The sequence below is a fragment of the Myripristis murdjan genome, chromosome 5 (genome assembly GCF_902150065.1).
Source record: "Myripristis murdjan chromosome 5, fMyrMur1.1, whole genome shotgun sequence".
In the NCBI taxonomy this organism is placed as follows: Eukaryota; Metazoa; Chordata; class Actinopteri; order Holocentriformes; family Holocentridae; genus Myripristis; species Myripristis murdjan.
In genome coordinates this window covers 1,510,069-1,537,691 of record NC_043984.1, presented here as the reverse complement: position 1 = coordinate 1,537,691, position 27,623 = coordinate 1,510,069, and the positions used below count along the sequence as shown (strand labels likewise).

The window sequence follows — 27,623 nt, the reverse complement described above, 5'->3', positions numbered from 1 at the left end:
GGCTATTAAGATACACAATTACCAGAATATTAAGATGCCCGTGTGATTCTGTTCCAAACACCTGTATTACTGTGAGATAATACGCTCCATTTCACATGATATTTCACGATTTCTGTGCAGCAAAACCCCGCCCAGGTTTGTCACCCAAGATGTGATTGGTTACTTTTCTGAAAACCCGGATGATCACGAGTCGGGCGTTGGGGGGAAAAGGGGGGAGGAGGTGGTCAGGTTGAGACTTTCAGTAGACGCCATGAAGGCTCAGTATGTTACAGTTGCTGTATTAAGTATTGGATTTTCGGCAACCGACTTTTCGCAATTGTTGGTTGAATTTCCATAGAATGTTAATGAAATAAAAAATGCGGTTTCATAAACTGTATTAAAACTTATGACGAGCATAGACGAGTCACATAACAACGTATAACAGCCGTAAAATTTCGCATTTTGTTAAGGCATATTCCCCGTCACTTTGTTTGGGGTCCTTGCTAGCAGCTCGGCGCCAGTCGCCCCGTTGTTAGCACCAGAGCGAAAACAGTAGTGCAGGAATATATCGGTGAAATTTTATTTTACAGAGACTCGGGACCCTAAGTCGCCCAGCAATGAATCTAGAATTGCTCGGTAAGAAACAGTTCCCTTTTCATTGCGTTCTCTATATTCGGGAATATTCGGAAATGCCGAATAATATGTTAGATAGCGTGGAAATGGCAACCGATAGCTAGGTATATGAGCTAACGTAAACCCAAACACACAGTCATTCTTATTCAGCAAATGATATTGGTATTTCACATTCAAGTCAGTATGCATGATTGTGTTACCGCAACTAGTGTTTTATGCTACAGTGCGATACACTATCAATAGGGGAGGCAGTAGTAGGCAACAGAAAGCAAACCAGTCTTTCCGCAAATTGTGTTCAGAAGTTCAAAAGTCAGAAAATCATGTTAGTGCTACACACTTTAAGACTGTAAGGGTTTCCAGAACAAGTATTGTGGCTGTCTGATGGTTCCATGCTAAATTAATAGGAAGTACTTGGGAAACTGAGGCATCCTTAGGCACTTGTGACACAACACCGGCTGTACGAGCAGATGTGTTGGTAGTCCCTGGACGAGCTGGAGGACTTATTCTCCTATGGAGCGACCGACTCGACTATCATTGAAGACTTGACTTCACAGTTAAATATTCCGTTTCATCTCGGCAAAAATATGCAGTGGTTGGAACTTGCTTTAAAACACTTTTCGAAATCCTTAGATTACACTTGTAACATCGGCATACATACAATCACCAAGCAGCTGTCATTTACGTAACACGCCAGCTTTTACACGAGTCGGTTCTGATAGCACATTTGAGTTCCTGTGAGTCGTATTTGTTCCTGACTTTAGGTATTTTAAAGTCGCTATGCATACATAAACACTGAAAAACATGAGTGATTCCTGCTTATTGAAAAATTACTTTGCTTTTCCAGGGTATTTTTCCTCTTCAGTTACAGATACTGTAATGTATTATAGCTCATTATTTTACAGTATATTCCATGTCGTAGAATTGCCTTATCTTGATACCATCCTTTCTGCTTGTAAAATATTCTGATGGAATTTTATTATGAGTTACCCAGTAATTCCCATCCTTACCAACGATTAGTTAAAGGGCTCGGTTCATGTTCTCTAATGATCCTTTCACACAGGTGCTGGATATTGCAATTTTTTCCAATATCTGTATTTTATTGTCCCAGTTACCCAGTATTAAGAGCGAGTCCTGGCGCATTTCAGTAAAGTTGGAAATACATTCAGATTTGAACTTTGAAGATCAAGAACTCATAAGAGAAACATTAAAATTCAGTCGACGTCTACTCCCTATAGTTGTAAGGTAGGCAGTGAGTTACAAGCTAATTTTCATCAAACAAGCTGGCCTCTGAGCTGGATAGTTAACATTGGTCTCTATGTAAATCTGTGAGTGCGCAGGAACTGTCTTCAGTTATGTATTTTTGATGATAAGCAATTAAATTCATAGATTTTGAAGTCAGACATTGGAATACTGTTTTTTTAAACAATTGCCATTGAATGGGACATATAAGGCTGTAAGCAACCAAAATCAGGGTCATATTCGGAAATACAGAATGCAGATACTAATTTTAAACAAAATACGTCAATATCTTTAATTGTAAGTTTTTGTTTGTTGTTGAGCACATGGCCCAGACATTTTCTAACCACATTTCTTAATTTTTTTTTTTTTTTTTTTTTTTTTTTCTAGAGTCGTTCGGGCAGAACTATCCAGAGGTAAACCATCAATTCTTATTGTCCACTGATGATAATGATAATGATAATAATATTAATATTAATAATGATGATAACATAATACAATAATAGACAGATATAATAGATTATATATATATATATATATATATATATATATATATACATATTTGTGTGTGTGTGTGTGTGTGTGTGTGTGTGTGTGTGTATATCTGTGTGTGTGTATATACAGTACAGGCCAAAAGTTTGGACACACCTTCTCATTCAATGCGTTTTCTTTATTTTCATGACTGTTTACATTGTAGATTCTCACTGAAGGAATCAAAACTATGAATGAACACGTGGAGTTATGTACTTAACAAAAAAAGGTGAAATAACTGAAAACATGTTTTATATTCTAGTTTCTTCAAATAGCCACCCTTTGCTCTGATTACTGCTTTGCACACTCTTGGCATTCTCTCCATGAGCTTCAAGAGGTAGTCACCTGAAATGGTTTTCACTTCACAGGTGTGCCTTATCAGGGTTAATTAGTGGAATTTCTTGCTTTATCAATGGGGTTGGGACCATCAGTTGTGTTGTGCAGAAGTCAGGTTACTACACAGCCGACAGCCCTATTGGACAACTGTTAAAATTCATATTATGGCAAGAACCAATCAGCTAACTAAAGAAAAACGAGTGGCCATCATTACTTTAAGAAATGAAGGTCAGTCAGTCCGGAAAATTGCAAAAACTTTAAATGTGTCCCCAAGTGGAGTCGCAAAAACCATCAAGCGCTACAACGAAACTGGCACACATGAGGACCGACCCAGGAAAGGAAGACCAAGAGTCACCTCTGCTTCTGAGGACAAGTTCATCCGAGTCACCGGCCTCAGAAATCGCAAGTTAACAGATCAGCTCAGATCAGAGAGCAGATAAATGCCACACAGAGTTCTAGCAGCAGACCCATCTCTAGAACAACTGTTAAGAGGAGACTGCGCCAATCAGGCCTTCATGGTCAAATAGCTGCTTGGAAACCACTGCTAAGGAGAGGCAACAAGCAGAAGAGATTTGTTTGGGCCAAGAAACACAAGGAATGGACATTAGACCAGTGGAAATCTGTGCTTTGGTCTGATGAGTCCAAATTTGAGATCTTTGGTTCCAACCGCCGTGTCTTTGTGAGACGCAGAAAAGGTGAACGGATGGATTCCACATGCCTGGTTCCCACTGTGAAGCATGGAGGAGGAGGTGTGATGGTGTGGGGGTGTTTTGCTGGTGACACTGTTGGGGATTTATTCAAAATTGAAGGCACACTGAACCAGCATGGCTACCACAGCATCCTGCAGCGACATGCCATCCCATCCGGTTTGCGTTTAGTTGGACCATCATTTATTTTTCAACAGGACAATGAGCCCAAACACACCTCCAGTCTGTGTAAGGGCTATTTGACCAAGAAGGAGAGTGATGGAGTGCTGCGGCACATGACCTGGCCTCCACAGTCACCGGACCTGAACCCAATCGAGATGGTTTGGGGTGAGCTGGACCGCAGAGTGAAGGCAAAGGGGCCAACAAGTGCTAAACACCTCTGGGAACTCCTTCAAGACTGTTGGATAAACCATTTCAGGTGACTACCTCTTGAAGCTCATCGAGAGAATGCCAAGAGTGAATTTCCTGCGGGATGAATAAAGTATCTACCTACCTACCAAAGCAGTCAGAGCAAAGGGTGGCTATTTTGAAGAAACTAGAATATAAAACATGTTTTCAGTTATTTCACCTTTTTTTGTTAAGTACATAACTCCACATGTGTTCATTCATAGTTTTGATTCCTTCAGTGAGAATCTACAATGTAAATAGTCATGAAAATAAAGAAAACGCATTGAATGAGAAGGTGTGTCCAAACTTTTGGCCTGTACTGTATGTGTATACACACACACACACACACACACACACACACACACACACACACACACACACACACACACACACACACACAATAGACAGGATTATAATAATGAATGCTTTATAATACTAATTCTCATCTTTATAACAATTTATACTAGGTTGATATGGGGAAGGTCGGAGAGAGACCGAAAAGTAGTGTTCTTAATTGATCATGGAAAGTCTCTGGCTGTGACTGAGACTTGATATGTGTAATTTGGCAGGAGGCAGATGGCACTTTGGACTGTATCAGCATGGCCCTTACCTGCACCTTTAATCGCTGGGGTACCCTGCTTGCTGTTGGCTGCAATGATGGCCGCATCGTCATCTGGGACTTCCTCACACGTGGTATCGCTAAAATTATCAGCGCACACATCCACCCTGTTTGCTCTTTATGGTGAGATTATTTTTTTATCTGTGTGTGTGTGTGTGTGTGCACACTTTTGCAACCAATTACTCAGTTAATTATTCTTAGCAGAACAACCTACATGTGTGTTTATCGGATCATACCAGTGACTTTGAATGCTTGGCCAATGTTTGGCCAGTTTACTACAATTTCCATGTGAACAAACCTACCTAACTATTTATCAACAGAGAGATCATTTATCACTCCGCCCAGTTTCAGTTCATCAAAACACAACAGTGCTGCTGCTTTTAGGAAAACCAATAAAAAAGTGTTGTTGATGAATGATTTAGGCATAGATTTAGTCAACAAATTGAACACTGCTCACAGTGTGGGAAATTTTTATTATATAAACAACGACACCAGTGCTTTCCTAAACAACAAACCTACTGAAGACGCCATAACCATAGCTCTTCACGCTGCAGTAAGCCATCTGGAGCAGCAGGGGAGCTATGTGAGAATGCTCTTCGTGGACTATAGCTCAGCCTTCAGTACCATCATCCCAGACATTCTGATCACCAAGCTGACTCACTTGGGCCTCCCTTCACTCACCTGTTCCTGGATTAAGGACTTCCTGACTGACCGCCCCCAGACGGTGAAACTGGGCCCCCACCTCTCTTCCTCCTGCACACTCAGCATTGGCTCTCCCCAGGGCTGCGTGCTGAGTCCCCTTCTCTATTCCCTATACACCCATGACTGTTCCCTCGCCCACCCTAGTAACATCATAGTTAAATTTGCCGATAATAACACTGTGGTTGGGCTGATTTCGAATGGCGATGAGTCCAGCTACAGGAACGAGGTCCTGAATCTGACAGCTTGGTGCTCAGCCAACAACCTAATGCTTAACACTACAAAAACAAAAGAAATCATAATAGACTTCAGGAAGAACAGAACTGCACTCGCCCCCCTTTACATCCATGGCGACTGTGTGGAAAGGACCCACACCTTCAAATACCTGAGCACCCTGATCTCTGCTGATCTCTCCTGGTCCGCAAACACCTCAGCTATTGTCAGGAAGGCTCAGAAACGACTACACTTCCTGAAGGTGCTCAGGAGGAACAACCTGGATGGCAGCCTGCTGGAGACCTTCTACAGATGCTGCATTGAGAGCCTGCTCACATACTGCATCTCAGTGTGGTACAGCAACTGCTCTGAGGCAGACAGGAAGAAGCTGCAGAGGGTTGTGTTGTAAGTCAGCCCAGAAGATCATCGGCCGCCCGCGCAAAATATTGCCATGGACACTACACATCCCAGTCATCACCTGTTTGACCTCCTGCCCTTAGGGAGGCGAGACACATGCATAAAATCAAGGACAAAAGACTCAAAAACAGCTTCTTCCCTAAAGCCATAACCCTGTTCAACACATACATGCACTAACCTTTTTCTGCTGCAATTGCACTTATCATACACTATTTATTTTATTATTTATTTATACTCCTAACACTGTGCAATATCATGAACGATGGCCTGAATGTGGATTTTAATGTGTGTTTATGTGCAATATTATGACTGATGGACTGAATGTGGGCTTAATGTGTGTATGTATGTGCACTTTAAGGCATTGCCTCTAATTTCGTTGTACTACATGTATAATGACAATAAATTTGATTCTGATTCAAAATGATATGGCACAACCCTAGTAGTGGGTTTTAAACATGCAAACCTAAATGTTTATCTATTTGGTTGTGACATTTAAGATGAAGCCTGACATTTGCTTTTCATTCAAAGAGATGTATGTTTTGCTTTAACTGTGTTTTCATTCCCCTTGTGCCTCTGTTTTGTCTTGTTTCTTGTCCCTCTTATCCTTGTTTTTTGTCTCTGGGAAAAGCTTTGTTACATTCTTTTGCATTTAAGATGCTATGTAAATAAATGTTTATTAGTGCACATATACTCTGCACACGCAAGCACATGCAGTTGGCTGTGGCATGGTACTGATAAAGTTTGTTTTTGTGTGCAGCTGGAGCCGTGACGGCCACAAACTTGTAAGTGCATCAACAGACAACATAGTTTCCCAGTGGGATGTCCTGACTGGAGACTGTGACCAGAGGTTCCGTTTCCCTTCACCAATCTTGAAGCTCCAGTACCACCCCAGAGACATGTAAGTAATCCAACACTCTCTCTTCATCCATATCTGATGTTTTCTAGGATTATGCCCCTAGACAGAGAGACATTTTGGAGACATTCATCCATTATTAATGCCAAAAAAATTGGCAGATTTTATCATGACTGATTGTTCTCCAAGTCTTATCAAAATTGAAGGAAATTTCTTCAGTGTTTCCAGTAATATTTAACAGTCAGGGCGAAATGGTTTTGATAAATTTAAGTTCTTCCTGGCTTGGAGGAGGGGAAAAAGATTTCCCATCGATGAGTGTTTGATGCAGATTCAATTTCCAGCCTCAATTTTCTGTCTCTAAACAAAAAAATTCTTATCCTTGTAAGAGAGAATTCCAGAAATCAGTGGTAACAAAATAAAAACAGATCAGTGGATACGAATAAAAGTAATATGAAATTTGTTTGTACATCACTTTTGCATCTGACCCAGTGTTTGTTGTTTGTTGTCTTTTATATAAGAAGTAGGCTACTACTATCATACTGCTACTGCTATCATCATAGCCTTTATTATAGGCATGGTTTCCAAGGCATGCCTGCCCAGGAACCTGAAACTGTAGCCAACTTGAGAAATACAGTCTAGACACTGGCTTTCATGATGTTGATAAAATGTTGTATGTGTATGTATAAAAGTGGCTGTAATTCCTAAGCTGTTAATGCCATAATTTTGTTCTACCCCTTAAAACTGAAAGTCTTCACCTCCATCATGTTTTGATTACTCCATTTCAACTCCACTGTGGTGGTGTACAAAGGCAAAATTATGAATATTGTGTCACTGCTCAAATACTTATAGACCTAACTGTACATAATAACTCACTTCTTGAATTCATTCTGAAAATCTGGTATTGCTGTACCTGTGTTTTATTATTTGTTTGTTTGTTTGTTTGTTTTGAGAACATAAACTCTTGATATTGCTTGCATTGTGTTTTAGGGACAAGGTGCTGGTGTGTCCCATGAAGTCTGCTCCAGTCCTGTTGACTCTTTCAGACTCCAAACATGTTGTCCTGCCTGTGGATGACGATTCAGACCTAAATGTGGTGGCAGCTTTTGACAGGAGGGGCGAGTACATCTACACGGGAAATGCCAAGGGAAAGGTCAGACAAATCTGTTTTGTGTGTGTGTGTCAGGGTTGTCCCTGTTGTTGTTGGCAGTGGCTCAAAGTCAGCGTCACCAGCCTGACAAAAGCACCAGCTGAGTTTGTTGTGATTTATGGCTTTTGAGTATGTGCAACAAGTCAAGCCAAGATTTCAGCACCACAGACAGCGGCAGAAGTTTGCAGGGACCCCCAGGGGTTCCTTAGTGTAGTTTAAATGCTTGTGAAATCTAATACTTATATTTTGAATAATTCAAAATGTAAGTTCCTTGTCAGTCATTCTTCTTGTTCTTCTTCATATTATTAATGATAATAATGATACAATTTTATGTATTTATTTATTGCTAAATGTCAGTAACTAAATTTGTGCTGAATCTCTTTCTTTTTGTGCCATTTTTTACTTATGTATCAGTAATTTTTCTCCAATTTTTTACTTACATTCTGCTAGGTACAGGAACAGAGTACAGAGAATTTCAAGACATGATTATCTTGGCCAAAATAACTGCGATTCACAATATTATCCTGATAATCATTAAAATATGCTTAAAATATTTCTGTTGCATCACAGATAGGACATTCTTTTTTTTAGCGAACGACCTTTTTAGTGAGAAACTATGAAGGGCAGATACAGACTTTTGGAAATACATTGTAGATTGTCAAACATGTATCTCATGCATACAATCTACACAGAGTCTATGCAAGTTACCTACATTGCTGTGAGCATTCACACTTGTTGCTAATCTGTCTGCATCACTTTGCAATTCCACCAACACGCTAGTTGGCGGTGGGGTTTCTATGTCACTGTGTTGACTGTAGAGGACAGTAGAAGAAGTCTCTTTGTGTACATCAGACATTGGTAACTGTTACTAAATCAGTACTGTTATTTTGGGTTTTGTATATTTGTGAAAAAACATCAGAGCATTGTGTTAAATGTTTGTCCTGCTGAGCACTGAGTTTAACATTCAACCAGCCAGTTAGCTTCAGCTGCTGCTGCTGTGATCGTACCTAGCTAACAGCTAGTTGCATCCAGGTAGCCACAGATAGCCAGAACCAGACTGGAAATACAGCGATTTTGCCCTAAATTAAACCTACATTAATGTCAGAATAAATTTTCTATTTAGAGAATCATTTGAATTGTTATAGCAAATATGGAGTAAAACAATATTGTAAAGAGCTGCTGAAAAGGTAATATTTTGTAGGGAGCACCTTCCCAAGGGCTTTATTATGAATGATATGACTGGAAGTCCTGGAAGTTAATTTTTGGTTTACTTGATGCGTGCGATTTACTGTCACAACATTAAAATAATCAAGATGAACACAGAATTTATACGTTAACTGGAAAACCTGAACGGAAAAGTGTTAAATAGAAAGGAGAGGCTGGCAGCTTTTGTAGTGTTGTTAAGATGAGTCATACTAATGTACATATTTGCAAACTTCCTTAATTAACATTTCCTCGATCTGGTCCATGATTCACTCAACTGGTCGGTTAAGACAGGGCAGACAAAGAAGCAGTGGCCAGGAAAGTGTAGGAGGAAGTGCATTGTTACCAAGCGGACCAATCGCAGTTTTTGTAGTCTGGGTCATCATGACATGCAGTTACATTTCTGGCGAGGTGCAGGTCAGGTTACGGTTTAGGGTATGTGGCTGATGTAGGCTACGTCGTAACGTATGATTTAAATTCTGTAGGCCTACAGAAATATAAATTGGCCTTCAGTTTGAATGAGCATGACGCCACTGGTTATTAGAAATAATTAATTTACTGAAACATAGAGAGCTGCACTTGTCTTCTCTCACTCTTGCTTTCTTTGTCTTCATAAACCCAAGTCCTGAGAATTGTAACTGAATAAGAAATGCATGGTTAAAATGACAGAAAGTTCTTGGTTGTTTAATTGGAATCTACAACAGTTCTCTTAGCCTGTGATCAAGTCTGTCTCCTCTGCTGGCATGTAGTTATTTCTCTCTGTTGTTGTAGATCTTGGTGTTGAGCACAAACAGTCAGGAACTGGTGGCATCCTTCAGAGTGACCACTGGCACCAGCAACACCACTGCCATCAAGTCCATCGAATTTGCACGCAAGGGCAGGTGAGTGGAAGTGTGTGTCTGTGGACCTGGTTAAGCCACTACTGTCTTAACTACAGTTACGCTGTGTTTAAGGCACAAGTTATCTTTGTATTAAAAATGGAATCTGGTCAATAATATCAGCATTTGCCTTCAAAAGATCGTTTTGGGTAACTTTTTGAAAGGTTTGATGTAACCCTCTGAACAAAATTCACTTTATTTATTTATTTTTTATTCATTTGTTGGGCACTTTTTTGTAATTTCATGGTGACTTTATTTTTCTTTCTTGTTATTTAATGTTAAATATATTGTCTTTAGACATTTCAGTTACTTTTGAAAAAGATATCTTTGGCTTATTATATGGTAATTGTCTGCTTTTTTGTTTGTTAATTTTCTGATTATTTTTGCAAACTTTTTTGTACTAATTTAATAGTAATATTCTTGTAATTTTTTCTCAAATATATAATGTTTTTGAAAGAAATCAAAGGTTTAAGGTCTGTTGTTTACACTTCAGTGGGCTCTTTGGTGCCAAACAAGAACAGTGACAGGAAGATAACTGAAATGCTGTGATGATATTTCAATACAAGGTTTGTGTAGTAGCTTATTTTTTGAGCTGAGGTTGGAGTTAATATGACTTGAGACTGCAATTTGTACAGATTTCTGGCAATGCAGTGAAATGATGTTTCAGTGACTTTATTTTGCAGGACTCTTCCCATGCTTTCTTATGCCCCCTCTAATTTCCCTTTGTCTGTTGTCTGTGTAGCTGTTTCCTCATAAACACAGCAGACCGGATCATCAGAGTTTATGATGGTAGAGAGATCCTGACCTGTGGCCGAGATGGTGAGCCTGAACCAATGCAGAAACTCCAGGATCTGGTTAACAGGTAGTCCAACATACTATATTACACACTGTAGTTACACCCCGATATCCCTTTGGTCTTATAGTAAATGACCATGTTACCATGTTAGATATATCACAATATATATGTCACAATATATATTAGCCATTGCACTTAAATACAGTGCACATTGGAATAACAAAAAGACGATTTTCCCAAAAATCAGTCTTAAATTCGGTTAAAACCTCTATTGAAAAGCTTTAAAAACATTACATTTAACTCTCTGATACCTGTAGACAACATGTCTAATCAGAAAACTCACTTTTCTAGCTTATTTGTAATCTTGCGTTACTTGCTCTTTCCAAACACATGACGTCACTTGTGTTTACCATAGCAGTTGACGCAGGAGAGCAGGAAGTATGATGACCACCAAATAACATTCAATATTGAGTAACTGTTTAAACTTGATGATTGTGAGGCAAGATCGCAAAATTGTAAGGAAAGAGACTGCCATCATTTTCCTGGTGGATTTCTTTGCACTTCCACTTAATGGACTGTAGACTTTGGGCTGAAGAGTATGTTTATGATTTTTGTTGCTAATTGACTGACTTATTAAACTGGAAAGCAGGAGTGAGATTTTAATGGAAATTGCAGTGATTAATCCATAAAAATTGGTATCAGCATTCAAAAAATTACTTGTAGAACTACACCCACTCACTTGCTGCTTGCTCTATGTGAATTGTTCTATTGTTCCATCCATTTTCCCTCTCTAGGACGCCATGGAAGCGCTGTTGCTTTTCCGGGGATGGGGAGTACATAGTGGCTGGTTCAGCCAGGCAGCATGCCCTCTACATCTGGGAGAAAAGCATCGGCAACCTTGTGAAGATCCTGCATGGAACCAGAGGAGAACTGTTGCTGGATGTGGCTGTAAGTACACTGCATCTTCCTCCTCCTCTTCTTTTAGTCCCCCTTGTATTCCTTCTTTTTAAAAAAACATTCCAAAGCACAGAATAATGAATACATGAAGGCCAAAAACAATGTCACCACTCCACAAATTCTCTGTCTTCCCCAATAAACTGAAGCTATTGCATTCTTTTCTGTGAAGTTTGCATATTTTCCCTGTGTCTGCATGGGTTTCCTCCCACAGGGCCAGCCTTCAGGTTATGAGGCAACAGTGCTAATCCTTGAGCCACTGTGCCACTCTTCAGTGCATTTTCTATTATTGCAATATTTGCAGTAAATGCAGTATCACATAAAAAAAGAAGTTTCCTGACTGAACTAGGTCTGCTCATTACCAACTTAATGTAAATGTACTTGTAAGCTACAATTTATGTACACTCAAAGTGGAATTAAATTAGATTTTAAATGTATTTGAATTGCTCTTTAAATTTAAGAATAGCACATGCGATCATACGTTAAGTAGCACATTTGCAGTATATTAAGTATAATAGTTCTGTTTTATTAAAGACAAGTGCACTTCACTCAATTACAGTTAGGTTTTTGTACAGTTTTAAAGTATAATAAATGTAACAATAGTTGTTCCTTTTTAGCACACTTTAAGTACACTATTGGTGTGTCTCAAATCGCGCACTTCCGTTAGTGCACTGTCTGTAAGTACACTTAGCTGACAGTACACTTACCGGCACAGTGCGCGAATTTTGACAGTGAAGGGTGTCTCAATTGGCGCACTTCCCGTTGTGCACCTACCGGAAAAGACGATCGCCACAGTCAGCATCAGGCGAGCCGACTGGGCAGCACCAGCCGCTCACCTGTCAGATCCGGTAGACCCGACCGGGTGGGCGCGGTACGGCCCGCCTGATGCCGACCAGAGCCGCGGCTGGCCCGCCTGATGCCGACCGGAGCCGCGGCCGGCTTTGGTTTTCGGTGGTAAAGTTATCCAGAAGTAGACGTGTACACATCCTATCTTCAAAATAAAGCATCACCACTGCTTCTAAGGTATTAGAGTTTTATTTTTGTAAACAGACGGAAGTGACTGTACTTTGCACAATCGCTAGCTTGAGAGTTATCCGAAAACGTCGAAGCAATTTTCAAAACAGACGTTATTTGGACAAACTAACCACATATTTGGAATCTACGTAGTTACTTTCTCGCCTTAAAAAAATTAAAACTTAATAAAGTGACATATTAACAGTCGTAAAACGAAAAATCAACTCAGCTTTTTTAGGTAGCTACTTCCGGTCAGTGGCGCCGTTAGGGTGAGAAGTGTCCATCGTTCCACACTCAACTTTTTGACTGTTTTGAGTGTACATCCGGGTATTTGTAGTGCACTGCATTTTGTTAGTATTTTCAGTGTGAACGCACTTATGCACTCAAAATGCTATATGTAAGTGCAGAAGTGCGCGATTTGAGACACAACATATGTGATAGTATGATTTGTACACTTAAGTGTGGTGTAGCATAGTAAGAGGGTACTTACTATGGTAAAGTATACTTTCAGTGCATAATTAATTAGGAAAAATTTAAATATATTTTAGTATTAAATGTACTTTTAAAAAAACACATTTGGGTATAATTTTGTACAGCATATTAAAAATGAACTTTGTATAAGTATGCTTTAACTGCATTATCATGATTATAGTGTTTAACACACTCAATAAAAACAATAATAAAAATCTACAAAAGCATTTGACCGCAGTCATCTGATCAATAAACTATTACAAATACTGCACTAATATACTACAGTTTTACTAAAATATATTCACAGTAATGTATTTGTTAAAATAACACTGTAGTTTAATTTACTTAAAGTGTAGTCAGAATGCACTTTCGAGAAGTTTACGAAAGCATGAAATGAATATAATTTCCATGCATTTCAAATAAGCATACTTTTTTTCTACAAATGTAATGAAAACATATTGTGCAATATTTCAGTGCCTTTTAAATAGACTTAAATACATTGGAGTTTTTTTCATTAGGGATAGCACAACAGCAACAACTACTACGACAACAACAACTGTTATTACTGTTATTATAATTATTATAAACTCAAGGAACACAGGAAGAAAGGAATCAAACAGCTTCAGTTGACACACTTGCAGAACTGATACTATGGCACACTGAAGTTAGGCTATTAATAAACTTGGTTGGTAATTCTTTTGTTTTTGCAGTTAACCTGTGTTTTCCCATGTAATGTAAATGATATATCCTTTTACCTCTGTCCAGTGGCATCCTGTACGTCCAATCATTGCGTCCATTTCCAGTGGGGTGGTGTCCATCTGGGCTCAGAACCAAGTGGTAAGTAGAAAGTGACAGTAAGGGGTTGCACAGACAATTTTTTTATTTCCCATGTACATCTCAGATATATGCCTCATGAGGCACTTACAGATACAAAAAGGTTCCTGTTAAATTATTGATCAACAACTCTGTCAACCCCACCAGATATGTTATGGTAATGTCAAGGAACATACTAGTGATTTTGAATGTTTGGCTCGATTCAAGTCACAACAAAACTGCTGCTTTTAGTGGATGGTGTTTTTAATACAGTAATGAAATACTGGTGTGAAGAAAGTTTGAAGTCCCTGAATGTTCATTTTCATATCGTAGTGGAATGGCTGGAAATCAATGGCTGGATAAAAGGCAGGAAAAATGATATCAGAGTTCTAAAATACTACTGCCTGCTTTGGGAAACGATATACAATTTGATCTCGAACCAAAGTAATTTCTCAATTTATGAAAATATAGCCCCACAAAGAGACAAATCTAAAGAAAGAGAATGAGAGAGACTATATTCAGTTTAATTTGATTTCTACACTTCAACACTAACAGACAAGAGCACATCACTCCTGTTCTTAACTCCCTTCACTGGCTTCCCATCCACCACAGAATTGATTTTAAACTTTTAATGTTTGTTTTTAAAGCTTAATGGCCTCGCACCATCTTATTTATCTGAGCTTTTAACTGTTCGTGAGCCTGGTAGAGCTTTGAGGTCGTCTAACCAACTCTTGCTGGAAGTGCCAAGGTCAAAATACAAACACTGGGGCGACCGAGCCTTTTCTGTTGCTGCTCCCAGGCTCTGGAATAAGCTCCCCGCCGAAATGCGTCTGGTTTCTGACCTGGGCCTCTTCAAATCTAGACTAAAAACCTATCTATTTAGGATGGCTTTTAGAACCCAGTAGCATGATGACATTTTAAGTTTATTTTATTTTATTTTATTTATTGTATTGTATTTTATTTTTGTTTTTATTGTTTTTATTGTCTCTCGTTGTTTTTATTTATTCCTTTTATTGTAAAGCAATTTGGTTCACAGAAAGGTTTGTTGTAAAGGGCTGTATAAATAAAGAACATTTACATTTACATTTCATTTAAAGTCAATCACCGATGAAGTTTGTGCGTGATGTACAGCCCAGCTGTTAGACCCACTGTCTGGTCATGTTCTCTTTTAAAAACTAAATGCTGTGAATTTTCTGTTCAGCCTTGTTAGTGCATTCCAAGTACAGCCATGGATGTGTTCAAAAATATTTGAGGCAACATGGATCAGCTATTCTTAGCAGTGTTTTGAAACTCAAATTTTCTACAGTTTTTATGAGAATCCTTATCCTTGGCCAGGTAGCATGTCAGTGCGTTGGTTAGCTCTTTCTAGCACTTACTTGTCTTTTCACATGCAGTGCTTTTGTCAAACACCGCTGCTATGTTGCCAAATAGAAAGGGGAAGGGACTGGGACATAATAGTGTCATTTGCAGTTTGACTGAGGAATCAACTTTTATAGTGTGTATGAGAAGTGTCAGGACATCTGTGGAATATGGAGTATCACTGTAGCACAGTTTAATTATTCATGATCTAATATTGTCAGAAAAATATTACTTATTGCATCTTCTCAAAAGGAGATAGTGCAATGGTTAATTTTTTTTTTTTACATGTTTAAGCCACCCTGCTCGCCAAAAGAGGATATTCTTTCTTTCTTTCCCTTCCTCCCTCTTCTTGCTTTTCAACCCTCTGTATTTCTCTCTCTCTCTCTCTCTCTCTCTCTCTCTCTCTCTCTGTCTCTCTGTCGTCTCTCTCTCTGTCTCTGTCTGTCTGTCTGTCTGTCTGTCTGTCTGTCTCTCTCACGCTCTCTCTCTGTCTCTCTGTCTCTGTCTGTCTGTTTGTCTGTCTGTCTCTCTCACTCTCTCTCTCTGTCTCTCACACACACACATACACACCTTCTGTATATAGAGGAGGTACAAAATTTTGGCATTGGGAGCATTCTGATCTCCATTTCTGTTTCCATTGTAGTCCCAGTTGTTTTACGAAGGTAAACAGTTCATGTGGGGAGAATATGGCAATTCTTAAAACGGGGGTGAAACAAAATGGCTGAAATGTCATCTAGACCTAAAACACTTCCAAAAACTGACATCTCAGTGACATCTCAATACTGCTGTGGTGTGAATGTGTTGTTGTTTGTAGGAAAACTGGAGTGCATTTGCTCCAGATTTTAAAGAGCTGGATGAGAATGTGGAGTATGAAGAGCGAGAGTCTGAGTTTGACATCGAAGATGAAGACAAGAGTGAACCTGAACAGACAGGTACACACACACACACACACACACACACACACACACATGCGCGCACCAGAAGATGTCTGCAAGGCCTTAAAAATTATTGACAGGTCTTGAATAGTCTTAAATTTAAATATGTAAGTTCTTAATTTGAACAACAATTTCATATATGGCAGTACTCATTTGAATAACACAAAGATAACTTCCCCAAAAATCTAATACTTCAAAACAAATTATCTTTAAAAGGCCTTCATCGATTTTAAGGTTCTCTTAATAGTTTTTAAATGTCTTAGGGGTCTTGGGCCTTCTTATCTTTCTGAATTGCTTTTACGTTATGAACCCTCGCGGACCCTCAGGTCCTCCGACACCGGCCTGTTATGTATTCCCAGAGTTAAAACACGAACACACGGTGAGGCATCTTTCCAGTTTTATGGCCCCCGATTGTGGAACAGCCTGCCAGAGGACCTGAGGGCCGCAGAGAACGTGGATATTTTTAAAAATAGGCTCAAGACCCACCTCTTTAATTTGGCTTTTAACCCATGCTCTTAATATGCTCTTTCTTTTAACCTGACTTTTATTTAATGTTTATTTTATACCCTATACGTTTTGTTTTGGCTCTTACCTAAATGTTCTTAAATGTTTATACATGCTTTTTTTAGCTTTTATTGATGTTCTTATATATTTTTACTTTATATGTTTTTATTTCTCTATATACTTTTTTATATGTTTTCATACTTTTATCCCATATATCCAGGGTTTCCTCAGTGGGGGCCCTCTGCGCTGGGGGCTGTTCTCGGCTGGGGCTGGGATGTCTCTTCTTGTGGGGCACACCGGCTGGGGTGGTTGGGGCTCTGTGGCTCTGTGGCGGTGCCCCGCTGCAGCGCCATGGGTCCTCTGCCTACCTGTGGCTTGGTGGGCCCCTGAGCTGTGGCGTCCTGGCCTGGGCCGTGGGCAGCCCCCAGCGCAGATGGCAGCGCTTCCTGACCTGGTTCCTCTGTACTCAGCCAAACAAACATTATGTGTGTGTGTGTGTCTGTGTGTGTGCGAGTGTGTGTGTGCGTGTGTGTATCTATGTGTGTATATAAGAGAGAATCGTGGGGTGGGGGTTTAGAGGTTGGGGTGGGGAGGGGGGCGGTGGGTGTTTTTAACATGTAAAGCACTTTGTGCTACATTTCATGTATGAAAAGTGCTCTACAAATAAAGATTGATTGATTGATTGATTGATTCAGTAGCATTAAATTGAACACTCTTGACACCTGTAGACACCATTTCACACACAGTTGATGTGGATTTTTGAATGCCCGGGCTGATACTTTTTGGACTGAAGCTGGCAGTATCTGATACTTTGTGATGATGTCTAGTCTCATTACATTTGGTCAACCATTGGTCTACCACCTATACCTCTATCAAGCTGGGATGTATCCCTGTGTATTTCTAAAATGTGTGTTTCTGTGTGCCTGTGTGTGTTACAGGTGCAGATGCTGCAGAGGATGAAGAGGTGGATGTCACCACTGTTGATCCTATAGTTGCTTTTTGTAGCAGGTGAGGGATGAGGTTATTGCTAAACACATTAATGAACACACAGTATCCCAGTCCTTCCTCTTGCTATTTTTTTTTTTTTTCGGGTTTATTCCATGTTGTCCTCGTCTCATCCTTGAAACACACTGAAACAGTTCATTTATAACAAAGCATACTTGCATAGCAATAGTTTGCTTAGTTTGCTGTTTGCCAGGTGATAGCAAACAGTTGCAGTTTCACCCCAGCCCAAAACCAAAAAATTTGAATAAACACAAGAAACAGTATGAAAGGGAATTAAAAACTTTATGAAAGTGGTAAAGTAAAACGTAAAGCAGAAATGAAATGGAAAAGGGACTAATTTTAATTTCTGTTCTAAAACAGTGATTGGCAAATGGATTTATGAATCCAGGAACACATTTACTTAAAAAAAAACAAAAAAAAACAACTGTATTATGAAACTGGTTTATAAATTCAGTTACCTTTTTAGGGATTTTAAAATCTATGTTTATTAATTCTACCTGTGATTTTCAATGTGTGGCCAGTTTGCTACACTTACACACATTTTATCTTGTCTCATACCGGTTTGCACATGATGTGGGTGTACTAAAGATTTCACAGTGTAGAAGCAGAATCCCTTGTTTTCCAAATGTGAAATTCTGGTTTAAACCAGCTTATAATGTTTTGCTACTACAGGTGACAAAGTTATCACCATTCATCAACCACAACTGATAATTGGCTGTGGAAATCAAACTTTTCCCCGGGGACTGTTTTCCCAGGCAGAGAGAGCTTCACTCCACCCAATTTCAAGCGATTTAGATAACCAAAACACAACAAAACTGCTGCTTTTAGGGAAGCATGGGATGATGTTTTTATTACGGTGATGGAATTCTGGTGTGAACAAAGTTTGAAGTCTGTGAGTTCATTTTCATGTGTGGATAAAAGTCAGGAAAATTATATGGAGTTCTAAAATGACTGCTTGCTTCACGAAAAGATTAGCAGAAATGTCAGGTATATACACTATACAGACAAAAGTGTTGGGCCACACCTCTCAATCACTGAAGTCAGGTGTTTCTGCTAGCCATGCAGTCTGCCTTTACAAACATTTGTGAAAGAGTGGGTCATTCCAGCATGGTACTGTAATAATAATGTCAAAGGATGCCACCGCTGCAACAAGTCAGCTGGTGAAATTTCCTCCCTCCTAGATATTCCACCATTAACTGTAAGTGGGATTACTGTGAAGTGGAAGCATTTAGGAACCACAGCAACGCAGCCACCAAGTGGCAGACCATGTAAAGTTGCAGAGCGCTGAGGCGCATAGTGCGTAAAAGTTGCCAACACTCTGCTGACTCAATAACTGCAGAGCTCCAAACCTTCTCTGGCATCAACATCAGCACAAAAAGTGTGCACCTGGAGCTTCATGGCATGGGTTTCCATGGCTGAGCAGCCGCATGCAAGCCTTACATCACCAGGCACAATGCCAAGCTTCAGATGTAGCGGTGTAAAGCACGTCGCCACTGGAGCAGTGGAAATGTGTTCTGTGGAGTAATGAATCACGTTTCTCTACCTGGCGGTCTGAAGGTCGAGTCTGGCTTTGGTGAATGCCAGGAGAACGCTCCCTGTCTGACTGCATTGTGCCGACTGTAAAATTTGGTGGAGGAGGGATAATGCTATGGGCTTGTTTTTCTGGGGTCGGCCTTGGCCACTTATAATTTTTGGATAATTCTGTGCTTCCAACTTGACTGGCCTATACAGAGCCCTGACCTGACCAACCCCATCCAACACCTTTTGGATGACCTAGAACAGAGATTGTGAGCCGGACCTTCTGGTCCAACATCAGTGTCTGACATCACAAATGCTCCCCTGGATGAATGGGCAAAAGATCCCACAACTCCAACTCCTGTAGGTGTAATGTATAGGTGGCCCAGTACTTTTGTCCATATATTGTATTTTGTAGCTATTAGGCTAAACATGGAAAATGACTAGTCTGGCCCGTTTTAAGAATTGCCATGTGAGCAGGTTTATGGAAACATTTTTAAAAAGTGATTTGAAACATAAAGTCTAAGCTCCTCATTGTTATTTAACATTATGAGAGTCATGTCTCGGAGCTAGCTTTGAAGAGGAGAAAGCATGGCCAAAATAGGGTATAAGTAAGTTCTGTTAGATATAAAAGTTGAACTATTGGAAAATCTAGTTGTGTGTATCCCCTGTAGTGATGAGGAGCTTGAGGACTATAAAGCCCTGCTGTACCTACCCATCGCCCCGGAGGTTGAGGATCCAGAGGAGAACCCCTTTGGTCCCCCACCGGATGCCTCAGCCCAGGCAGCCCCCCAAGAGGACGGCTCAGCCAGTGGAGACAAGAAGCAGCGACAGCCCTCTTCTGACGGAGGCCCAGCCAAGAAGAAGCCCCGCACCACCACCATCGAACTGCAGGGGGTGCCAAATGACGGTGAGATATATGACAATAATGATACAAGATGTTAATGAAGGTTTTCAGTCATCCAGGTCGTGGTACATCTACTAGTAGTAAGTCAGTCACATCAACTTTTTTCATAATCTTTAAGATGTTTCACTACTCAATTAGGAGGCTTAACACCATAAACTTTATTTATATAGTGCTTACAAGCAGGGCTGAGCAATTCATTGAAATATTATCAAAACTGCAACATGTCCAAGTGCAATATCCAGATCGCAGGAGATGAAATTTTTTGATAACGATATAATGTGTGATAAAAATCGTTGTAAATGAAGTGTTATGGTGTTACAGAGGTGCCATCGTCTACAAATTGTATTTTCTAAAATGAAAAATTGTTTGTTTGGTACAGACCCCAGCAAAAATCACACCATTGTCATTTTAATAGATTTTTAAGTCAAAATGAAAGTTAGAATGTAGAAATCCATTCCTACTAAAATGGTGAATCATATTGTAGTATCTATAAAATTAATTGCAGTATGTTTTTTGTTTTTTTTGTTTTTTTATTTTTTTTACCATATGTTTCAGCCCTACTTAAAAGCAGACTTTACAAAGTAACGAACAAACAAACAATGAATTACATAAAATGGAAAGACAGAGTATCAGATTGGGATAAACTTAAATGATCCCTCTGTGGAAAATGGAGTTTTGTATCGGCAAATAGGAACACAAATCACAAAATCACAAAGCAAATATACACATTTTTGGGGGATTATGTGAACATATTCAGCTGACAGTTCCATGTTCAGTTGTCTGTATGGGTGGGGAATATGGATTTCTCAAATATATGAATTTATTTAGTATTGAGTGCTTAATGCAATATATATTATAAATGAAAAAAATGAAATACATAAGTATGATGCACATACATGACGTTATAAAGGTAAAGCACTATGAATGACATAATGGGGTCATTCTGAAATGTGTGTGTAGTATGTAACAATGAGTGAAATGGTTAATTGAGGAAAGCGGTGACTTAAGAGCACATATACTAGAGGTACTAAATTATTCTTCAGATCTACAAGAGGTCACATGAAAACATAGCAGCCAGTGACCAGATATGTTAAAAAATGTGTATGCACAAAATATATATGAGCCATTTTCTACACAAACTGGTAACAAATTGGTATTTACAAAAAAATAAGGTGGTGAGAATGTATGTACACACATTCATGCTTCATTCTATACTACATACCATGCATATACAGAGTTTCTGGGAGCAGGCTGCTTGTGTAATGGTGACTGAATTAATGATTACTGCTAGTTGTTTGCCATTTTGTACATTTTAACTAGTTGAGGATTTCAGTGTTAAGGCCTGCAAACAAAACAGCGCAACCTCACCAACCATCGTTTCCATCTCACATTTGGTTAAATTGCGCTTCTTTGTCATTATTTTCATTGCCATTTCAAAGAAATGAATGAGCAGCAACAGCTATTAACATGTAAAGCAGGCTATTAGGGCTGTGTCAACCTCCATTTATGACTAATGGTGAGTGTGTGCATCAGGCTTGTGCATATGCACACAGTTTCACAGTGATTGTGATGTGATTGTGATATATAAAAAAAACCAAACAAACAAAAAACATTAAAAAGCACACTGTACAACATAATATTATACCGTACAGTGTGCTTTTTATGTTTATGCACCTCTTTCATTTTATTTGAAACACAAAATTTATAGGAACAAAGCCATATCTTACACCAATTGATACCTTTAAATATAGAATTCCAATTATGTCTTTTCTTAAGGCTAAATTTTCCTTCCTTGTTGCATTTTGGATTAATTAAATCAATACCATTGACAAGTAGGATAAGATCCAATTTGCTAATACTCAGCTTAAATAATTAATTAATTCAATCAATTTATTAAATTAAATCATACCTGAATGAATGTGTGGCTTCTTAAATCTGACACTAGGCGTGCTAATTACATTCTGGCATTGAGGGCACCTCATTAGAGGACAGATGGGAAATGAAGATTCATGTGCTTTTAACTATTTTGAACATCCTTAATCAGGTTTCCCATGTGTCCTTAAATAGTATGAATGAATTTTAGCACTAAGAAGTCTTAAAATGTCTTAAATAAATTTTTCATGAGTTTTAAAAGTCTACTGAATGATGAAGTTGTTTTTATAAAATTGCAAATTAGGAACATTAGGCTTCAGAGTTGCACATGAAATTAGGGCTGCACAATTATGGCCAAAATGATAATCATGATTATTCATCACGATTTGTCATCATGTTAGGGAAAGCATCTGTATTTTTATTGCACTACTTTTAAACAAACAATATGTGAACAGTTTTCAGTGCAAAATAAAACTTAAAATAAGAATAAATGCTTAATAATGAAAAAAAAATAGAATTTAAACCAAGAATTTAAAATTTACCAAGGGCTAACTGAATAGGGCCCTATAAAATCTGTTTTATTTTTTCCCAAATTCTGTTTTATTTTTCCCCAAAAGTTCGTTTTTTTTTTTTTTCCGTTTTAAATTTTTGGAAATTCCATTTTTTTCTGTTTTAATTTTTTGGAATTCTGTTTGTACCTTTTACTCTTATTTTACTACCAAAAATGAGTGTGTTTTTAATGTTAAAATGTTCACGACTAAAATGTACACAAATGACATAGATATTACCTTAAATTAATTGAGGTAACAAATAAACAACACTTTATTTATTTATTTAACAATTACATTGTTATAGCAATAAAAGGTGAAAATGATATGTTATTAATGATTGAACAAAAAATGACAAGAGGATGCATCAGTAATTATTTCACCTGAGGGTTGATGTTGGGTCAATGCATGCACACATTTAACTTAAAAGATTGTTAACTGAGTGTTGACCACTGTGCGTACAGGCTATTCACATTAACTTACAATTGACGATGTTTAGGATGCTGCAGTCTCTTGCATCAGTGGTCTCATCCACAACAACAGAGTACTTTTTACCACGGAGCTTTTGTAGCACAGAGGAGATATGTTGCTCAAACACTCGGTATGTAGTGTTAGTGTATGTTTATGAGTTGTAGAACATAATAAATTATCTTGAAGGAGTAGATGTTTACCAGTAAGCTTGACTCCAATAATTTAACAATATGTTAAATTATTGTTTTAAAAATGTAAATAACTTGTCAAACAGACCTAACTATTCAGCTACCAATGAATGAGCAGTAGTATGCATGTGATAACATAGATTGAAAAATAAGCCGAAGTGATACCTCTTCTATGAATAGACAAGCTAAGCCAGTGTGCTGCAGTTAGCCAGTGAAAATAGAGCGGAGTGGCAAATCTTCGCTTTGTTACACAATCTATGTCAGTGCACTGCTGTAGCCTGGAAAGTTTCTTTGCCTTTTGGACTCGTATGGTGCCGGTGCAGGTGTTGTAATTTTTTTTTTCTTGGTGGTGCAGGTGAAACGACTGGAGGGGTTGCGCCACCCAAATTTGCTTCCCTCCATGTAATTTTCCCCATATTCCACACAAAAACAGCATTTCATTCAAATTATGTCAAATTCCGCGATATTCTGTGTTAAAAATAGACTCTGTTTTATTTGGCTAATTCCGCGATTCCATCCGCGATTCTGTGATCGCGGAAATTATAGGACCCTAACTGAATAAATCTGCTATTACAGAGTGCAAACACAAAGTGCAACTCAGTGGAAACAATTACAGCTTATACAGAAAAGGCTCTGACTTAGGCCTACAGGTTTTTGGCAAGAAACACCAGCCTGTCAACATTTTCTGGCTTGAGAGACGAGTGAAGGCAGGTCACTACATTTCACTACATGTGCTACCTTCTCCCGACATGACTCGCTCTCATCAGTCCACCAAGTAACTTGAGGCCGCCGCTGCAGGGTGCGCTCGCTTGTTATTTAGGCAGCTTAATGAAGCCTTAACCATGCGTTCGCCCCCTGGTGGTTGGCTGACTACTGGCTGAGAAAGTGCTTGATGAGATATGCAGCAGAGCCAGCATTTAAATGTAAATATCGCCGATGATCAGGCTCATTTAATCGTGGCAGCCAAAATCACGATCACGATTAAAATTCGATTAATTGTGCAGCCCTACATGAAATCGGAAAAACACAAAGCCGCTGATAAAAGCAGCCAGGAAATGCCTACTATCTCCCTCATACTGTGGCTAATATGGTCATGAAATAAACCTTAAATTGCATTCTAAGTGGTTTTAGAAGGTATTGAATTTGGTGGAGTCTGTGGAACCCTTTTAATAAAGACAGAAAAACTGACTGCACGCTTAGTGTGTCCTAATATTAAGCTACATATTTTTACCCCGTTTCCCTGTCTTTGGCCCTCTGCCCATTTGTCCTTCTCTCCTCAGAGGTGCATCCCCTGTTGGGTGTGAAGGGTGATGGCAAATCCAAGAAGAAGACGGCAGGCCGGCCAAAAGGCTCCAAAGGTAAAGAAAAAGACTTCCCCTTCAAGCCCAAGCCCTTCCGGGGCGAGCGGCCCTCCTACCCCATGAAGCCCTGGGCAGCACTGGGCCAGGAGGGAGGAGGAGGAGGGGATGAAGGGCAGAGCGGAGGGGGGCCTGGCCACAGGTAAGCATGCCACCGCCCATGCTGCGAAATTGGGTAGCCACACTAGACCTGCTGCCCTGCTAGCTCTGTCTGAAGGCCAATTTCTACTTGTGCTTCAAACTGCCTCTGTAGCTACGCCGTCGGTGTCTGTGGCTCCTGTGTGGCCCATGGAGACTGTTGCTGTCGCTGACATGCAAGAATGGCCCTGCACATTGGGCTGCTTTTTCTGTGCTTCAGTATCACCGAATAAATCAAATCTGCTGTGTGATGTTTCAGCAAGGTGCTCACTGTGTGTACACACAGAACTATGAATGCTCCCACTGGTGCAGGCCACTACGGCGTAGCTATGGCGACATTTCAACACAGAAGTAAAAATTGGCCTTGGCACTTCACCAACTCTACCTATGTCCAATCCACCCTCCCTCCCCACACCCCACCCCAGCACACTGACAGAGATCCACCAAGCCTCAGAGCTACAGTCTGGATAGAGGGAAAGATTCCTCTAGAGGTCTGTACTTGAATTAAACCTATACAGCCTGTGCAGACCTTTTCTGTATTCTGAAGTGGGACACACTTCACGGCCCCACTCATCATGGCAAAGAACTGCGAATCCCATTTTGTTCTGTCCTGGCCAAAAGACCACAACATGCAATCCAGTGACAGTTTAAGTGCATTCACATTCTGTGAATTCAGTTGATTCTATTGAGACATTTTGATTAGGTTCCTCACAAATATGTTTTAATGTGCAACATCATTATGGTGTTTATTTTTTTACTCTGACAAGAGCAAGACTGTGGTGAAATGATCAAATTTTAAGCTATTGAATGGTAGTCAATGGTAAATCAATCAACATTGATTTACAAAATCTAGTTGTGCATAGGTGGAACATAGCTATAAAACTTGTATGGGCAAGATTTCTGGGCTTCTTTTGCAGCTGGGAGTAATATGGGAGCTGCTGTGTTTCAGTCTGCTCCTTCTAATGCTCAGCTCACTGTCAGCATGATTACATGCCAGACTGTGGCTTTGACTTGTGCTAGCCTCAGCCTCACTCTGTCTAATTTGCTGAGATGTGTATTTTGGGGCAAATTTTGACAGTGGTTGGTGGATAAATGTTGAAAAGTGTGGATAATGTTGGGATGGTGCAGCTTGTTTTCCTTCGGGCTAGCTGGCTAGTTTCCATTTACTTCCTGCTTGGCCTTTGACCCTCCTGCTCCCACTCCCGCCTCGCTCCCTGGGCTTGTCATGTTACCTGGGCGTGTGTGTTTAGCTGTCTCCAGGTACGCTCTTCATTTTCTGTCTTTAGTGGTTTGTGTGTGTGTGTGTGTGTGTGTGAGAGAGACAGAGTGAGAAAGTGAATGTGTATGTTTATGTAGTCTGTGTTCCACTGTCTTTTGACATTGCCATTGTATTAAGTCATCCTTGAGGCAGTGTCTGAAACTTTTTGCATGTCCTACCGAGGGCTAGATAAAAAAAATAAATAAATAAATCTGCCAAGAATATTTTTATTAGTCAAATTAATGAATATAGACTTGGATGGAAATATCATTTTTGATACAAATATCAGCATTTTCATTTGTTTAGTTGTTGCTGCTTTATGTAGAGCAGCAATAATAGGCCTTCAGTGTAGAATCTTTGATTCAAAGACATTGACTCACTCATTTAATATTTTTTTGAGTTTGGAGAAAATTTACTTGATTTCTTTCAAAAATATTTTGTATGTAAAAATTACATTAAATTACAAGAAATAACCCATTATACATTTATATATAGCCATATACATATACCCATTGCATATATTTGTATTTATCTATTTATTTATTTATATTATAAATTCATATGTATGTGTATATATATGTATACACACACAAACACACATGCACGCATTTTTGTTTATTTCTTTATTTTTTTCCCCCCTTCTTTTTCAGAGCATCAGATTCAACTTTAATGACTTAGTGGGTTTACACACACAAGGAATTTATGGTTGCCTTTAGGACATATATCGTACAAATTAATAGGCAGATCAAAAATGAAGTTATGATTAAAAAAAATGAAGTACTGTAACAAAGTCTGTATGTACAATAAGGTATATCACAGTTATACCAAAGTGTTAAGTGTACTGATTTTTTGCTAATTTGTTAATCTCTTTTTTCCCTGTTTGTGTAAAAATGTAATTTGATAACAACATTGTAGTTATGGTCTAGCAGGGTTTTTCAGACATGGCTATGGACATAAAGTAAAGTCTGACAATGTCTCCAGGCTGTAGTTCAACTTTACTATATAAATTGATTGTTTTTGTGAATCTTCTACCACTCTAACACTTCTCTGTTATGATCAAATTTACCAACATATTTGGAAACTAGTTGCTCTGCCAACACTATACAGAACCTTCTTTTGCCTTCCGTCATGCTGTTTTATCTGACTATGTTGCCGTTCATTACAGGGAGCCTGGTTTCACAATCATACAAACAGCACGATATTGGAGGGATGGACTGAAGATTCCCACCGCTTTTGTTCTGGAGGAAAACCCACAGGAGCAAAAACAAAAAAAGTCATTTTGCCTAGCAACATGAAAAGACAATGACTGACCAGCCTCTTTGATACAGACTCTTGGGCTTCCTTTTTCAAACAAAACACCATCTATCAGTCACCAACAGAACCTGCTACATGCCAGCTGATGAGGACATCTCAGGCCACATGGCATTTTGTGTCGTTTTTCACCTCCCCGGTGACTGAGAGAGGCAGGCAAAAGAAGTAAAGCAGCCATGCCTTAGAATAGATCACACATCCTCTGTTGTTTCCCGCTTCTCTGTCTTATTCTCTTTAGGGCTTGTGATGTATAGAATACAAATGTGGTCTCTGCCATTGTACTTTTGAATACTTGTTGGATATGTGTAGTCTTTTTTTTTTTTTTTTTTGTTCTTTTTTATACATATTAAACCATTCTGATTTCTGAA

At 39.2% G+C, this 27,623-nt stretch overlaps 1 protein-coding gene across 1 annotated transcript; it reads left to right on the top strand.

Moving 5' to 3' along the window:
• The first annotated feature begins 257 nt into the window (after positions 1-257).
• Positions 258-27,623, top strand: rbbp5 (retinoblastoma binding protein 5). Its single transcript, XM_030052262.1, is given in 15 exon segments — positions 258-615; positions 2,239-2,264; positions 4,379-4,551; positions 6,515-6,655; positions 7,598-7,760; positions 9,732-9,841; positions 10,581-10,700; positions 11,429-11,582; positions 13,839-13,910; positions 16,060-16,177; positions 17,623-17,692; positions 19,879-20,114; positions 24,471-24,663; positions 24,665-24,690; positions 27,110-27,623. Coding segments are annotated over 15 exon segments (1,674 nt in total). The 5' UTR covers positions 258-596; the 3' UTR covers positions 27,163-27,623.